The sequence below is a fragment of the Bubalus kerabau genome, chromosome 3 (assembly GCF_029407905.1).
Source record: "Bubalus kerabau isolate K-KA32 ecotype Philippines breed swamp buffalo chromosome 3, PCC_UOA_SB_1v2, whole genome shotgun sequence".
Classification (NCBI taxonomy): domain Eukaryota; kingdom Metazoa; phylum Chordata; class Mammalia; order Artiodactyla; family Bovidae; genus Bubalus; species Bubalus kerabau.
In genome coordinates this window covers 4455918-4474123 of record NC_073626.1, presented here as the reverse complement: position 1 = coordinate 4474123, position 18206 = coordinate 4455918, and the positions used below count along the sequence as shown (strand labels likewise).

Below are 18206 nucleotides of genomic sequence, written 5' to 3'. Positions count from 1 at the left end.
ACTTTTCACTTTCATCATTAGAGAAGGAAATGGCAACCCACTCGTGTTCTTGCCTAGAGAATCCCAGGGACTGGGTAGCCTGATGGGCTGCTGTCTATGGGGTCGCACAGAGTCAGACTCGACTGAAGCGACTTAGCAGCAGCAGCAGCAGGATTATCCATGGAACTTGCCTTTGATTTACTGCTGTGTCTCCCACACCTAACCACCCAAACGTTGATGAATGAATGAATGGGCCACATATTTGAATGTGAAATAGCTTATGAACCGGGAGGTGCTAGCTCAGAGAAGAATAGCAAAGATGAAGAGTAAGTCCACTATAAGCAACTGTCAGCACACACAGAACGAAGCTGCAATCAACGGTGAGATCAACAGCCAACTGAATTCTCTGTATCGGTGAATCTCCCTCTCATAGAAACTATGGCCTTATAGTCCAATAATTCCAGGTGGGTCTTTGGTACAAACAAAGCAAAAACAACTTGCCTAAATTTGTCCAAAGTGCCTTTACACTTACACAAAGGGCGGGAATGCTCAATATGTTCAAATAATTAGAATGCTTTAAAAGCAACATTGCAGAAGATAAAAATATACAAAAATAAAATTGTATAAAGTTCATTAAAATAGTGGCTTAAATAAATCCTCTATTAATACTACACAGAGCTAGGGAATGGACCTAGACAATAGAGGTCAGAGCTGTTTACATAATTACATGAAAACTGGTCCTCCAGGACACTGCAGTAAAAACCATTTGGTTAAAATCAATAACCAGTCCTCCAGAGGCAGCTCAGTGCACAGGCACGAAACGTAACCGATGGAAAATTACTGTACATGATACCGTCCTGGTTCTATTTGCCCCTTTTCATCTTGGCTGCCTTCTCCTTTCTTTTTTTCACGTGTTTAGGAATTTTGTTTTTTCTTTTTTCTCTCTGGGCTTCTTTGACCATCTTTTTTCTTTCCTGTAAAACAAAAATAAAAAGTATGAAGATTTCCTGGTGGTCCAGTGGCTAGCCATCTGCTGTGCAAGGCCCAGGGGCGGGGGACCTCCTGGTTGGGGACGAAGGTCCCTCATGTGCCCCAGCCCGCCCGGGGGGTGTGTGTCACCGTAAGACCCAACACCGCCAGATCAACTAGTGGTTTAAAAAAAAGTCTGAAAAAAACCAAAAGCAAAAAGTCTGCAAATTTCATTCATTCTGAATAGTCATATTATCATTACAACTAAGTTGTTAAATATATGTAAAAAGATAAAAGTGAGTGTCACAGAAAAAAACTGAAAATAATTATGGCTTGGTGGTGGAACTGGGGGTGAAAATTGTCTTTACAATTTATTCACAGACATTTCAAGACCATCAACACAGATGCTCACGGGGACATTATTAAATGTATGCGACTCCTTTTCTTTATATGGTTCGTATTCTAACAGAAATAAATGTTGGAATGAGAGACAAAATACATATTTCCAGGAGACAAAGGGCGAATGTGCACTAGGGAGCTGGGGATGTCTCTTGGAAGTCTTGGAACCCACACTCTCCAGGGTTTAAAGGATTAGGCTAAGAATAAAGAATAACAGTTACTCAGCCGTCATGGATCATTGCATCAGTAGCGTCTCTTATGTCTACAGGCAGCAGTGGAAGAAATATCTGAGATTCTGAAAATAGGGAGCTGGCTGTAAAAATGCCCCGGAATGGTTTTTTGGTATTTCACCACAGGCGCCACTCCAGCATCACTTGCACAAGTGCATGACAACCACTTTTAATCAGCGCACTGAAACTAGTGTGTCCTCTCCCTGGGCAGTGCCCAAGGGCTCCCAGAAGCCCAATCTCTAGATGATGTTACCACCAAAGCAAAGTTCACACTTCAGGAACTAAAAACTGATACTTCAGCTGCTCTGATCCAGACATCCGAGCACATAGCCTCAAGGGACTGCGTGGTTGTGTTGACAAATGTGGGGATATGCGCTCTCAGCTAACCTTTCTATCAACTTCAAGGTTGGCAGGGGGCTTCCTGGAGCCGGCGTGATCCCCCTGCTCCTCAGAGTCCGTGTCAGAGCACTCCGCGCTCCCTGCATCTTCTGAATCAGAACGAGTCTCTTCCTGAGCCTGGCTTTCCAGGAGTGCAGGGACCTTGAAAACATCACAGGACCATGTTATTCTCAACAAGCCAATTACCTACTGGCATTCAGTGAGTTAATGACAGAATTCAGATTTCAGCCTCACAGACAGACTTTGAAAATGATATCCCATACTGAAACATCAAAACAACAGGATCCACGCTTGGCAGGAAGCCTGAAGCAGCCACTCCAGGATGGCTGAGGACGCTCCCAACGCGGGGAGCCACCCAGATCAACGGCAGGACTGTTCCACCCCCTGCAGCACATTCCACGGGCTGAGCTGGGATTTGGAACACAGATAGGAGAGAAAAGTGAACATATCTGGATAACTTCACAGCTGTTGGCCTGCAGATTAAATTTCAAGTGGAACATTTGTTAATCCAAGAGGGAAGACAATCTTTAAACAAAAAACATGTTCACTTTTTTCCCTGAAGGTTAGCAGTTTTTAAAGCAGCAGGAAGCATTTTTTAAAGCACGAGGCTTTCTTTTCATAAGAAAAAAAACCAAACAAACAGATCTTTACACGGTGATGGTACAAAAAGGCTTCCTGGCCAGTGGTAACAGAATCTTCCTGCTCTGGAATTCAAAGCGCAACTATCCTTGTCACACCTGCCACAAAAAACCCAGAAACACAGAATCCAAGAATTCTCCTAGTCCCAATTCTTGCCACAAACAAGACAGTCAGCTTTCAAAATGTAAACCACAAACCTTCATATTAAGAACATCAAAAGAAGAACCACCTTTATTATTGCTTAAATTAGAATTAATCTCTGCTGTTTGAAAATGTTAAGATACAACAAAGCTGCTGTAAGAAAAATCACTACCGGAATCTGCAGCATTGAAATGGCAGGACTCGTGAGCCTGGTCTTCAGCAGACTGCGCACCGGGGCAAGACCAGACTCCGCTGGCATTTTAAGCTGCTTATAGAAACATCTAGAAGCACGTGGTTACTGTTAACAGCTTCACCAGCAAAGATAGGAATACACAAAGGGTCAACGCCTCAGCTACAACAACAGACCGATTCAGGGGCAGAGTAAACAACAAACCACAAGTGACCACAGCTCAGTCTCACAGTTAAAAGGAACGAACACGATGCCCATGGACCATGAAAGCATCTATACCAGTAATAGCGCACCCTTGTTATTTCAACGCTAATAATACCTGACACACAATTTTATATCCTTTTGAGTTTTCATGTAAATGAATACTTGTTCTTCATACCTTCTGAACACCCGACAGATCTTTCTTCAGTCCCGTGACAGTTTGGTATAGAATCTTAAAACCAAAGAGACAAAAAAAAAAAAATCAGCATAAAACTGAACACTGAAATATGCTGCAATATTAAGAAAGGATACTGTTGCGGCTAAATGATACCTCATGTGAGTACAAAAAGGTGTCCAAATTGTGTCTCATGGGACACAGCGTCTAGGGTGGGTGTGGTTATCCTCCATAACCACAGCAGGGCTGCACGCCTGCCGGGGCCTCCACGCACCTGCAGCCTGGGGGGCCTTTACGGATACACAGCTGTACCCAGTCAGTGACAGGCAGTCCTAGCTCTGAATCTCAGCTAAGTGTAAGGTTTTCTATTCTCCCAAATAACTCCACCCCTTTCTCATGATCATGAAAAGCTGTATGTATTCAATATTATAAGCATTTTTATTTATTTATTTTTTTGGTGGATGCAGCATTCTGCATCAAGTGTATAAGCATTTTTAATATCATCAAACATTTGGGGGAAATTTTTTCTCTCATTATGTAATGACCCATATACAATAGCCTCAATTTTGTTTCTTGACCTTCGAAGCCTTAAATATTTACTATTTGGTCCTTTAGCAGAAAAAAATTTTCCAGAGCTTGAGATATGTGTCAATGGATCTAGCACAGTAACTGTTTACAGCCTGGACTTCTATACACATCTTCCTTTCCTGCGATTACAGCCTGTTGGCCTCACTCGTTTCCTTTCGTAAAGACCAGTGGATTGATGTCCTCCACAAGCAACGTACACAGAGGGTGCGCTATGCGAAGGGAAGGAGCCGTCTTACTAGTTCAAAGGCAACACTCGAGACCACGGCTTCCCTGGTGAACTCGCTGAAGACAAACCAAGCTACTCACGTTGTCCTGCTGGGCGTTCATGGCCATGTCCTCTTCCTTCAGTTTCATCATTATATCCATATCCCTCTCATAGTTTTTCACTTCATTCAAGGTTCTAGGAATGTAAGCTCGCTTGAACACCTAACAGATGCAAAAGAAAAGTGAAACGGAGACTGAGTCACGGCTCCTCACGTGCATTGAGCCTGCTCACGCCTCAGGTCATCATCATCGTCACACACCTGGTGCAGAGTCTCAGCCAGGCTGTCTGCACACTTGGTGCGGCCCATGCTGTGTGCTGGGCCACAGGAGTTTATGACTAATGATAAACGGTTACCCTTGGAGTAACACTTCTTTCCTTCTGTATTCCAGAAACTGGCATCTCTGAGTGGGAGAGAAAGGAGCTGCTGTGAGCAAGCACTGCCTGGCTATGAATGGCAGAGGAAGAGGTCTTCCGTGGGGGAATATCGTCTGCCCTGCGCCACAGCTGGGAAGTATGGGGTGCCCTTTACTCACCCATCACCCCAAGAGCTCTGAGGATTATTTTTTTAAAAAAGCCTCTGATGGGTCACTTTCAAAAAAAACATACCGACTCCCAACATCTTAAAAAAAGTCTTCCTTTTTACCAAACATAAATATATAAAATCTACAACATTATGGGAATCAACATTTAGATCCCTTAAAAATTCACATTAACAGAAACACACTTGCAGACTTATGGTCTGAGATCAAACTTATGGTTGCTGGGGGGAAGGATGGGGAGAAGGGATAATTAGGGAGTTTGGGATGGACACATACACACACGGCTGTATTTAAAATGGGGTCACCAACAAGGACCTCCTGTACAGCACAGGGATCTCTGCTCAGTGTGGCAGCCTGGATGGGAGGGGAGTCTGGGGGAGAATGGATCTGTGTATATGCATGGCTGAGTCCCTTCGCTGCTCACCTGAAACTATCACAGCACTGTTTGTTCATCGACCATGCCCTAATACAAAATAAAAAGTTAAAAAAAAATTCACATTCGCAGACTAAAAGTGGCTTTTCCTTCTTGAATCACATCCTCCAGTGGGTTCTGTAAAAATATTCTACATGCAGGACTAGGGGCAAACAGGCCAGGAATGGAAGTATATAATGGGATGTAAGCTACACAACTTGGGTCAATTTAATCATGTAACATGTTACATCTCAAGGAAACATCATCATCATTTAAAATACTGCATATCTAATAAAATCAAGATCATGCCCCAGCAATATATGGAAAGAAAAAAAAAAAAAAAGACCTCAAGACACAAGTGTTTCCAAGGCTGTAACAGATATTCAATCTTACCTCTTCATCCACATGATCTTGGCTGGACCTTTCTTCCTTGGTCCTTTGAGATGCTATTTCCATGGCCTTGGAAAGAAAACAAAATCACCTTCCTTGAATCACATTCAACCCACAGAACATACATCCATTACCCAGAAACCTGGCTTTACCACTGGCTTTTTACTACGGTTTGATCCCTCATCTGTGAAATCAGAAGGAAAAGGTCTCTGGAAGCTGTCATGATGAACAAAGATGATGCTAAATCCCGAGTCCTCAGAAGCGACACAGAAACGCCACCACCACCGCTGCTTCCTGTCCTCCCAGCCTCGGCCTCGCCTTACCTTTGAGAGATACGCATCCATGTTCTCGGATGTGATTGATGGATCCGTGACAAATTCAAAGAGCTCCCGCACAGTCATCACGGCAACGCCATGCTTAAGAAAGAAATCTGCCAAAGAAGATGCTTGTGAGGGCTCTGTGAGGGAAAAGGTTGCTATTCCAACCTCTTCACAGACAGACAGATAAAATTCACCATCACTGAGCCAAGGGCGTCAGTATCACTGAGTCAAACGATTCGGTGCCACGGTTCTCTACCAACAGCTTAGCAGAGCACAGGGCCACAGGGGCAAACAAGCCGCGGAGAAGCCCAGTCTCCACTTACCATTGACGTTGGCGCAGTCCTTTCTCAAGAACTCCAAGGCATGTGGGTGGTCGTGCTCCACGGACTGAGAAACATCGATGATGTACACGCCTCCGCCATGGTACCTGCGTGGGCCAGGGCACAGGGGTTGAGCCACACTGCCACCACACTGCCCCAGGGCCAGGCACAGCGGCCTAGGGCACGCTGCTGCTTGCCTGTATCTTGTTTAAAACTTTCTATTTTAAGAGCAACAGAAGACACTAATAATGTGACCAAAGTGGATAAAGAGAAGAGCCACTGTGACTAACAAGAGATGAAAACTGAGAATATTTCCAAAGTCCTTTTAACTCCACCAGTGATCAGAGCAGTCAATCCTGTGACTGAGGCCACCAAACACATCCTACCCTGTGACCCTGTGGAAGTCAACTTGAAAACTGAGAATTTAGATGACTTCTTGGATTGGGATTTAGTTCATTTCCCTACAGGATCCGAGGGGACTCGTGAAGGGTCACGTGGGCCACCCACTCACAGCATGTTGAATTCACTGAGGTCCGCATGCACCAGCCTGGCGTCCTGGTACATTCTCCTCATGTACTCGATCACGTGCATGTACAACTCCCGAGCCTTGGACTCTGATAACTGGACGTTTTTCAAGAGCGGCGCTGGCCTTGAACAAAAATAAAGTGAACAATTCAGATAAGCAGATTCAAGTTTTTCTTGCTTCCTGCTACACTGTTACATTCTTTTCTTCTGTGGTTCATCACTGACCAGTTTAGTTCACTCTAGAGATACGGTTCTAAAAAGCTGTTCACAAACAGGTGCTTTGCCAGCGTAAGACATTCCTGAAAAACAAGGTGAGCTCTGCTGCTCTAAAGCATTTTGAGACTTAAAAAGGTTAAACAAATTAAAAACCCTATGTACTAACAGAGTGGGAAAGACTTATTAAAAAATATTCCAAGACAAAAGGAACTATTTAAATGGGAAATATTCATATATTGGATGATATGCACTTTTCATCCAATTGATATTCAAAGCACTTAAAAATACAATGCTGGGCATGTAATTACTAGCTCTCCCATGCACTCACATGTCATCTTTGCCGATGAAACCCATGACGAGAACGTGACTTCGCAGCAGGATGGGTTCTGGGCATGGAATCTCTGCTGTGTTTAGCCTGTGATATGAAGGCGGAAGAAAAGGACAAATGAGAAGCTGAAACAAACGATCTAAAGCGTCTACTCTGAAACAACCGACAGTGCGCTTACTTGCAGCTACAAGACGGACAGGGCTACGAACGAACGGCACCCAAGCCTCTCAATTTATTACTTCATCTCATGAACTCTAAGGTGCCTGGGACTCTAAGTGGCACCATTACACGTCACCAAGAATGGCAAAGCACTGGCAGCTGAACGGGGTCCCACAGCCTCTAACAGCCAGTTCAAAGCCAGAGGTGTTAAAACTGTGAAGACACAGGCCCCTTAGAACTGATGGAACACAGAAAGTATGTTTGCGATTCTCTTTTGAGTTGATCAGTGTGAACAATGATTAATAAAAATAGTGGACTCATGGCCAGTCGCTAATTGAGCGTAAGATTTCAAAACAACTTTCAAACAAGTAGACTTGGTTGTTTTTCAGTTGCTAAGTCGTGTCCAACTCTTTGGGACATCATGGACTGTGGCATGTCAGGCTTCCCTGTCCTTCACTATCGCCCAGATTTTACTTAATAGTACAAAAATACCCAGTGTATGACACCTAGATATAGCAAATAAAATGTTAAAAAATATTTGAAAGAGAGAAAGAAAACCTTCATTATTTAAAGTATATTTAAAACGTCAAATGAGGAAGCCTAAAGATGCCTTTACTTGATACAAAGGTGCCACGGCAAAGAATATATAAATGTGTCCAGAGTTGGACTGAAGAGGAAAGTACGACAGAGGGTCCAGGGCCCAAAAAAACTGCCTCAAGCTCCAACACCTGCACAAAGTGACACGTCATCCTCCCAACCTGATCGTGTCGCTTGCCCGCTTCAAATCCCACAGGCTCTTTATCAGCCTCACAGTACACTCGGAACCTCACGTGGCTCCCAAGGCTTTTCACGTGACCCAGCCTTGCGCAGTAAACGCGAGTCATGGCAGACTTCTTCTGCGATGGGTTTGTACGACCTGGAGAGACGGTGGTTCCTATTTGCCCAGAAACATTTCCTCTGTTTATCTCTGTACATCTAAAGGACTGGACGAGCCCTGAGAGTCCCTGGCCTTGGCAGAATCACAGCAGGTCTGCTGGGAGCGAAGCACTGGGGCTGACAGGCAGACACGGAACACACAGACACACATCCCCCGAGTCACGTGATGCACGTGCACACACACTCCCGGCCCCAGACAGTCACCTGATTAAGTTCCTCATTTCCTTCTCTGCCCACGTTTTCACCATTTTTCTGGGGTTGCCTTTACAGTAGCCATGGCGAAATCTTCAATGAGAAAAATACTTGTTATTTCAATCATTCCATTATTCTAGTTTTTACTTTTTAGGATACAGAAATTAAGCCACTTGGGGAAAAAAAAAAATCTGAGCTTACCTGAATTCCCCACTGACGTACTTATCCCGGTCTTTGAACACCAGGATTGAAGTTTTGTAAATTTTGATCGCTCTGCTCTCTCCATTTGCTGTGTTAGCATGATATACATTAGCCTATTTTAAGTCAAAAACAAAAGAAATTAAGTCTGTATTAAATAAATATAAATAATGTTTTGCTTTTGCAATCTATTTGACTCTATTCTCGAAAGTTAAAAAAGTCCAATAAACTGAAATAATATGCATAAGGAATACCATCCTCTTTTGAATATGTGAATTAAAATATACAACATAATATTAAAAGGTATAGTAACTATACCTCCTACTTACATATATAGTAAAGAACAATTTAAATATATGTTAGACAAAGAAAACAAACTTATGGTTACAAAAGGGGAAAGGTGAGGGGAAGGATTAATTAGGAGGCTGGGATTAACAGATACACACTATTATATATAAAATGGATAACCAACAAGGACCCACGAGATACACATGTATCTGAACCACTCAGATGTATACCTTAAACTAACACAACATGGCAAATCAACCAGACCTCAATAAAAAATAATTTAAAAATAAGTCTTCAGATTAAATAAATACCTACATATATATACACACGTGAGTAGTTTCAAACATTTTTCTATTTCAAGTATGTGGAAAATATCTGAAGACATTCTTATATCTCATGATTTGTAAAGTGGGTTTCACTGAGAACTGCTTCTTACAGAATAAGTTGCTAACTGAAAAGTAACATGCCTGTCTTTCTCCATAGCCATACCGAGAAAGACGTGTGCTGACTCAGAGAGACTAGACCCCCACCCCTACCCCCATCATAACTGTCTGACCATCTGAACCAGCGCTGGGCACGCCTGGATGGGCTGGCAGCACTGGGGAGGCACGCTTCTGTGCACAGCTCCTCCCGGCCATAAACACCAACACAGCCATTTTAAAGAAATGGCACTGATTCAATTATCCTGATTTGGCACAGTTTATTTACTAAGTTTGCCTGAGTTTCACTTTTGGGGGGGGCTTCCCTGGTGGCTCACATGGTCAAGAATCTGCCTGTAATGCAGGAACCAGGGTTTGATTCCTGGGATGGGAAGATCCCCTGGAGAAGGAAATGGCAACCCACTCCAGAACTCTTGCCTGGAGAATCCCATGGACAGAGGGGCCTGGTGAGCTACAGTCCATGGAGTTGCAAAGAGTAGGATACGACTGAGCGACTGCCACTTTCACTTTAGTTTCACTTTGGTATCTGAAGTAAGAACGCGAACATGGAAACATTCAGACATCCAAAGACTGGCTCACCTCTTTTCCGGTGCTGATGCAGCCATTGATCTCCGCTATGACTCCCCTTGTCAGCATCTTGAACAGGATCATTCGTGTTCTGGGGTCCAACACCTAAAAAGAAATGTGAAAAAGTAGAACATGCAGACACAATGGACCAAATATCTCTCACAGAAGCATTAGACGCAAAACTAGAACTAAGTGCACTGTGCGATCTGCTTGGCGAAGAGAGTCGTGATGGCAGTGTTTCAACCACTCATCCGCAGTGAGTAAAATGTGAGATGAGACCCAAAGGAGCCAGAGAGGCAAGAAACCAGAGGTTCACCCCGTCGGGGAAATCAAAGGCCAACAGGTCCAAGGGAAGCAGAAACTGACTCCAGACCCATGACAGCGACCAGAAATACAATCAAACCAGAGGTAACTTTGTATTTTTCAGCCATCATGAAAACAGGTGAAATTAATCTCTATTTTATTTAACCCAGTATATCTAAAACACTATCATTTCAACAAGTGGCAAAGTAAGAAGTTATCAGAGAGAGCCTTATCCTGTTTCTCACACAGAGTCTTCAAAGCCTGGTGTGCTGTGCAATCCCAGCACACAACAAGCCAGCCCGGCGGCTGCCCTGGACACAAAGCTCCAAGCGACCACCAGCACTCTGCAGCTCATGAGTCAAATCGGCCACAGCCTGGTTTCTCTACAGCCTGCAAGCCGAAAATGGATTCTACATATTGAAATATTTTAAAAAAATTGGGACTTCTCTGTAAGTCCAGCAGTTAGGACTCTCCACTACAGAGGGCTTGGGTTCAATCTCTGGTCAGGGCACTAAGATCCCTCAAGTGGCATGGTGTAGTCAAAAAAAAAGAGAACTGTGACTCACAATGCCAGAAGTGTTTATCATTTAGCTCTGTAAAGAGCTGGCCGACCCCTGCTAGAGGTGGGTAAATCGGGGAAAGGCTTATCTTCTTCAAGGTCAGAGCAGTCAGTCTCAAGTAAAACACAACCTCAGGTTTTCTTTAACAAACAGAAGGCAATGAGCTTAAAGGCTATTGTGCCTGTTCAGTAACTGAGAAGAGAATCTGAAGATGCGTGTCTGACCGAGTCACTGCTCTACACCCAAAACTGACATGGGATTGTAGATCAACAGGGCTTCAATTCAATACTTGGAACGCTCTGGAATACCACTACTCCAAACTGTGTCTGTGCTATGTGTATGGGATGGGTAGGGAGGCTGGCAGGGGGCAGAAGTGATGGTCTGACCTGTTTCATCACTCTCTTCCCATCAGATACCTGGGTCAATTCCAATATCCAATCACAACCTGGGGAAAGTTGGGTTTCCCCCCTCATTCCTGCATAAAGAATAAAACAAGTCTAACTTCTAAACCAAGTAAGGGATTCTAATTGAATATCTGAAAGCATTATCTGTCTCTCTCCTTTTCTCTACACACCTACACACACACACACCTACACACACACACACTTTGTGGTAGATACCTGACTCATCTCCTGGGAAGGCTCACAAAATTTCCGCAGACCTTGTTTAAGACAAAAGAAAAGATTCCTGGTCTTACAGGCAGTTCTGCTTCCCCCAAGAAGATGAAAGCATTGCTGGGTGGCTTCATGGGCCATAGAAGCAGGGCATAATTCTAATTTATCTATTTAAAGTGCTGTTAGAAATAAAGCAAAATGTAGATCTCTAAACTCAAAACTATACGGAGGAGCAATTTTACACAGAAGCAATTCTAGGTGACATTAGCATGAAGCAAGAAGGATCAAAGCAAATTACGATTCAAAGACAGAAGTACTACTTTAAAGAGTGTACAACACATTCATTTACACCATACCTGTTCTACAGTTGCTCTGTCTGCCTTATCTTTGATGCGATACCTAAGACAAAACCAAAAAAGTAAAGGTGACATTCAAAATTCAGAGGAGCCAAAATCTAAAGATTCTAAATGTACATCATTCCATGATATTCCTAAGCAGGTAGTTCTTTAATAACACATCTCATAACCTCGTTGTAGTTTCACCATTGTGTGAAACTTCACTGCCTTTCACAAGCCGTTCATTTCCCTAGGGCAAAGGGAGCATATCTGCAGTAAGAAAAAAAACTTCCGTCCATATTTCAGAAGAAGTAAATAAGAGCAGTGCGGTAAAACAAACTATGCTGGAAAAAGAGAACAAGTCTGTAAGCACTGTTTCTTAGACTGTTAATGATTTTCTTAGTACAGAATTAATTTATAAGGCTTTCTCTTCAGAGTCCTTTTCTACAAAGAAACAAGCTTTTATCATTTCAACGCAGCTACTGCATAAAAACAGACTCTGATTACTTTGGCTCACATACTATGTGACTCAATTCACAGACTAACCTAAACTAATAAATATCCAAACAGGCAGTTTAGTGAAATAAGATGTGCTGTTTCTCAAAAAGCTGGTATCCCTTATGTGTAATAATAAACCAGAAGAAAACTGGGTTTTAAGTTCAGTTCTAACACTGCTATTTTTATGATCTTAGTGCTATTTTCTGTAACATATTGTTAATGCTTGAGAGTTATTAGCAATAGGAGGTGAGCCAAATCTTAAACATTTGGTTTTGAGAACAGAAATGTAAATGGAAACTGTTTTCAGTTAAACTATTTAGTTTTAAATCTGCTCTTACATTTTTAAGGCTCCCCCAGTGGCTCAGTTGGTAAAGAATCTGCCTGCAATGCAGGAGACCCGGGTTTAATCCCTCGGTAGGGAAGATCCCCTGGAGGAGGAAATGGCAACCCACTCCAGTATTCTTGCCCAGAGAATCCCATGGACAAAGGAGCTGGGCATGTCCAGTCCATGGGATTGCAAAGAGTTGGACACAACTGAGCAATTAACTTTCACTTTCACTTTCCATTTTAAAAAAATACTTCATGGAAGGAACCAATCCTTAATAAGCTCTAAAAAGGGGACATTTTTTTATACTCTAACATTTTAGTTTAAACTGAAATCTACAAGCACTGTTACCCCGAGAGCACTTTCATGAATTTTACACGATTATAGTTTTAGCACAGACTTCTTAAGAAAACTCATCTAATATTTTCAACTTACAAAGGCATAGGATATCCTCACTTAAACTTAAGAATTGGTTTAGGTATAAAAAGGAACATCCTTTGTAAAAGAATTATGACAGAGATGCTACTAATCTGTCTACAATTAGTTCGTATCAGTCACATTTTATTTACTTTATTGTATATACTTGATATATTACTTACATATCTGCTTCCTTTTGTCGAGACTTTTCGGTGACTTTATTTATTACAGAATCAGTAACATTTAGCTTATCTAAAAAAAAAAATTCACAACATAAACAACATATAAGACAAAGTTTCTGAATAGGATACTTTTCCCCTTTCCCTTCTCTACTTTTTAAATATTTTATTACATGGAGTAATGTATTTTAGTAATGAAAAGTGTGTTTTGTGTTTTTAAGGGCAAGCACTTACTTACTAAAAAAGATGATCACTTTCATCATGACAGGTGTCATTTCTCAGCCAGAGAAATCTAGATTCAGAAATCCCTGAAAAATATTTTATCTGCTCTTTCAGACATTTAATATTTTGTACAACTATCATAAATATTATTATTCTAAAAATGTCAGTTTCACTTCCAATTACAGGTCTGTGCTAGGGATGATCAGATGTGAGAGCTGTCATATCAGGCTCCTAACAGCTTTCGTCTATGAGAGAAAGAAGACCCCGTGTTTCCCAAGAGGCTTCAAATTCACACTGTGATTCCCTGCATTCAATGGCTCATGAAATGATTAATGCCACACCAAAGTCAAACAAAATGTGATTATATTCAATAGTTGATTATATATTCAAGTGTTTTCACCATTCTACTACAAGATAACCCTACTACAAAATCTAGTACAAAACCGATGATAACTTGAATGAATACTGTACCTTTGTATTTCCATAAAAGGAGAGAACACAGGACTAAAAAAGTGTAAGCTAGAGTCTTTTCTTGAAGTCATGTTTTTAATTACTAAATTTTAATTTCCTCTATGCTTTATTATTTACCTTGTAACACTCAATATATCCATTGATTGATCTAATACAATTTTATAACACTTTTTGTTGTCTTTGAAGAGTTTTCTCATTGCCTAGTGAGAGGAGCTGTATCTTAAAAACTCACCTAGATTAATTTTATTCTCAAATTTCCGTAAAACTTTGTCTGCTGGAGTAGACATTTTGGCTGCATTGAAGCTGGGAGTCTGTCTATTGGCCTGGAAGAAATGAGTTCCAGAGATGAAAGCTCTAGATTTACATACAAGCCTAAAGTTCATCACATCTTCCCTTGGTTCATAGTTAACTATTAAAGTATCAATACTTAGGGGAGTACCCTAAGGGAAGGGTAGGATCAATCACATTTGCCCAAGAGGTTTTTAAAAACGCACTTGAAATATGCTAGACATTCAGAGACGTCTTCTTTTTTAAAGGACTTTTTGTGGCTCTCGAATTTACTGCAAGATTTGCAGGCTATGTTGCCCTGCAGTCCTAGCCTACACAGACTTTCATTCTTCATCATTTCCATATTTCTGATAATAATGTGGATTTGTTCCATAATCAGTAAATTTAAAAAGAATTATTTAAATCATCATAAGATTAAGAGCCTTAAAAAAACTGCCTGGGAAAAGACACAAATATGCAGTTTACTGCAAATAGTAACAAAACAGAGAAAAGTGCAGCTTAACTAGTAAATAAAGAAAAGCAGATAAGTATGTAGAGGTGCTTTGTTTTCACTTATGAACCGACAAGAGACACTTAGTGCCCAATGGGGACAGACGTTCAGCTTGGCAGAGTGAACAGTTCGGGAGCTGGATCCTGATGGAGCTGCACACTGTGAAAGCGCGCGGTGCCACTGAACGCTGAACTGCACGGTACCCATGGTGAAAACTCGGTGTGCTGTATAGTATGTGATTTTTACCACAACAGAAGACAACAACTGAAGAGGACATAAGCAAACAACACAAAGACGCACAGGACTGTGTATAAAATACCTGAGGGTTACTCCCTCCACCTGAAGCGTAACACCGGGTGAGCTTTCCCACGCCATCGCCCCACGCCCAGTCATCGTCGTCATCATAGTCTCCGCCCTCCTCCTCTTCCGGCTCACTTTCGCCCATCTTCTCACTGGCATTACTCGGAAGGTCTTCAAACACAACATCATCTTCCTCTTTGAGGGTCTTCAAGTCAATGTTTTCACTAGAAATAACAATGTTTTAGCCTGTTTACACATTCTTAATTGGACTTACATATGTATTTATTTAAAAGAGAGTAGACGAATGTATACAGATGCATCAAAAAGGTTCAATTACAACATGTATCGCCCAATAAATTCAAATACCAAGTTGTCCTGTTTCTGAGTTCTATTTCAGCCATTGGGTGATTCTCCAGGTCCGACTAAAGTAGTATTCATCAGGTTGTTATCAGGTTGTTAAATCCGCTCCTGCCTTTGTTATTTTTCTCTGCTGAATGAATTAGCTCTGAACAGTAAAACAGACCTGAACTCCAGGAAAACCACTCACAGAGCTGCTCTAAGAGCACACAGGGGAGGCTTTCTGACAAAACTTGGGAATAAGTCTAAAGCTTTATTTCAAGCCTTACCTTGAAATCAATTATCACTCTACAACGAAAAGAGCTTTATCAAGACTTGTGTTACACAAAGAACTTCAAATCACCCTTGCTCCTGAAAGGAAAGATGGTGACGAGAGGCAGCACAAATGGGAGAAGAGGGCTGGGTATAACTAAATGGGAGAAGTGGGGATTGTCAAACCCAGAGGACTGGCCCAGAGTAAGGGATCACAACTAACAGTGTCTGTTTTTGCCACGTGAAAATCCAGACCAGCATTACTGAATCTTCTTGGTTTTTCAAGAGAAGCCAGAACTCGGCACTTTTGTGGAAAATCTCCCACTTAACTGGTATGTTCAATTTTAACAAACCACTGTGCACACCAACACAGCACGCCTGCAGTCAGATCCCAGAGAGGCAGTGCTGCCAGTTCTGAGCCGTCAGGTGGAGAGCAAGTACGGAAATCACGTAAAAAACACAATGATATGCATTTCAACACAGTCAGAGAGGAATTTAAGTAAATTCAGATGAGCAAGCCTGACTCATTAATTAGCCATGGCTTAGAGGGCTCCAAATCTCCATGGATATGGCTGGGAAGAGAACAAATAATCATTAACCCCCTGCTGTTTATTAGAATTTCATAACCATAATCCATCAATTGATCCTTCACACTGTGAACAACCTCCAGCGGCACGTTAAAGCTATACTGTCGCTTGTACCACGGCTTCCCCACCTCAACTGAGCGATCCCTTGCTGTGGGCGGCGGTCCTGTGCAGCAGCATTTCTGGCCCAAACTTTCCAGATGCCATGAGCGCACAACCACCCCCAGCTGTGACAATGTCTCCCAAGTTCCTGGAGTCGGCAAAACCCACTGGTTTACATCTTCACAATGTCCAGTGCACACTCATGACTGGTAACTATTCACCAGTCGCATGGGCTCTGTTTCTCCCTCCCACTTGACACGGTCCCTAGGGACTGCTGCACACTCACCTGAAAACACCGACCCGCAATGCCTTCCCTCGTTTCTCTGGCTAAAGCCTACATACCCTTCCAGTAATTAACTTTGCTCAGGGAAGGCTGCCCAGTTCTCCTCTGTACTGCTTACCCAAAACTCATACAAATAATTTGTCCAGTTACTCAACAGGTTGGTTGCCCCTGCTAGAACGCAAGCTCTGTCACCCAGGGGAGCATTTACCTATGAATCAAGATCAACTGACACGCGATCTGTCACACAGAAAGCGATCAACCTGTATTTACCGAAAAATAAGGCAATACCGTCTGCACGCAGTAAATCCTTACTATGAATATAATGTAAAAACCATTTTCTCGGAATTCCAAAACGAACACTATGTTTCATTTTGCTTTCAAAGTAGAAGTTATCCCCAATTTCTTCTGACTCCCACTTCACATTTATTCTATGGTTAGAAACCTGTCCTTCTACGTCCAAAACATCCCCGTCTAGCACCCATGATCCATGAACTGAATTTTCTTAGTCCTTTTAAACCGTGTCCACTCCTGCCCTCCAAAACCATCTCCTCCATAGCAGAATGATTCCTTTCAAACACACGCCGGGTGATGTCACTGCCCTGCTCAAAATGTGGCTTTCTACAGCATCAAGAATATCTCAGATCCTTTCCATTCCTTGTCACAGTCTTAGGCTCTGGCTCCTCACTTCTGCACCAGCCGATCTCTTCAATTACCTCCACTGTGCTCGGGGCACAATGACCTACATCTTCCTTCCACAGCCAGGAGAGACCACACCTGCGGTCCCCTCTCCCCCCTCTGCTTCCAGAGATTGGCTCCTTCTTGTCCTTCCCATCTGGACTTCATGTTCCCTGACCGTTAAGTCACTGCTTAGTTCTATCAACTGCTTTTAACTGTTTGCATAGTGTATGTCATCTGTGTTAAAAAAACAAAAACAAAAACAAAACCTCCATGTACTTATGTCTCCGCCTCCTTCCCAAGTTGAAGGGGCTTAGTTTGTCTTGTTCATAACCCTCTTCAGCGCCGAGGACAGAACAGGCACACAGTAGGTGCTCAAAAATTTCTGGAACGCTAAATGGTAGTTAAAAGCTCAAACATCTGCTTCCCTGTCGCTCTCCCCAACTCTAACCCCTCAGGGATGCTGACAACCCGGGAGCTGCGAAGTTTAACTGCCGTCACCTGGATCGAAAAACCCGGTTGGGATGGAGAAAGCCCCAAACGGCTATGAAAAGAGGCCCAAGGAAAGATGCTTATGACCGGTCTCCCTCTCAACCGCAAACAAGCGTCAACGCCCCCAGGGGACCGCGGCGGCGGCGGCGCACTCCGGCTGCCCACCTGTCCGAGGAGTCCGCGTCGTCAAACTGCCCGGGGACCACCCGACTCATCAGCAACCGCCGGTAGTCCATGGCGGGAGCAGCACAGGGACGGTTCCGCCAGCCGGCCCAACGGCCTCTGCGCTAACGCCCGCCTCAGAACCGTTCAGTGGCCGCCGCGCCCTACGCGCGCGCCACGTGCGGGCACCACACACCGAACGCCCGGACGTACGTCCGCCCCGACGGGAAGTCCCGCCCCCGAACGGAAACTGTGTTCCCGCCGGAAGTCCCGCCTCGCGCGGGGGCTGAGC

General features: G+C 43.1%; 1 protein-coding gene across 1 annotated transcript; it reads right to left on the bottom strand.

Annotated features, from left to right (window-relative positions):
- Positions 1-485: 485 nt before the first annotated feature.
- On the bottom strand, positions 486-18126 carry RIOK1 (RIO kinase 1). Its single transcript, XM_055570534.1, has 17 exons — positions 17918-18126; positions 15027-15231; positions 14162-14252; positions 13240-13309; positions 11839-11881; positions 10018-10110; positions 8714-8826; positions 8525-8605; positions 7226-7312; positions 6668-6805; positions 6160-6263; positions 5840-5946; positions 5520-5585; positions 4217-4336; positions 3326-3379; positions 1965-2117; positions 486-953 (listed from the first exon to the last, which is right to left on the bottom strand). The coding sequence occupies exons 1-17, from the start codon at positions 17986-17988 to the stop codon at positions 843-845; spliced, it is 1707 nt and encodes a 568-aa protein (XP_055426509.1). The 5' UTR covers positions 17989-18126; the 3' UTR covers positions 486-842.
- Between the last annotated feature and the right edge of the window lie 80 nt (positions 18127-18206).

Bases quoted from the DNA above. Each gene is read 5' to 3' on its own strand.
- RIOK1 (XM_055570534.1), bottom strand. From the start codon at position 17,988: ATGGACTACCGGCGGTTGCTGATGAGTCGGGTGGTCCCCGGGCAGTTT. The intron at 14,253-15,026 runs GTATTTTATACA...CATTTCTTCCAG, and splicing joins GTGGAGGGAGTAACCCTCAG to GCCAATAGACAGACTCCCAG. The intron at 8,827-10,017 runs GTGAGCCAGTCT...GACTTAAAATAG, and splicing joins GCATCAGCACCGGAAAAGAG to GCTAATGTATATCATGCTAA.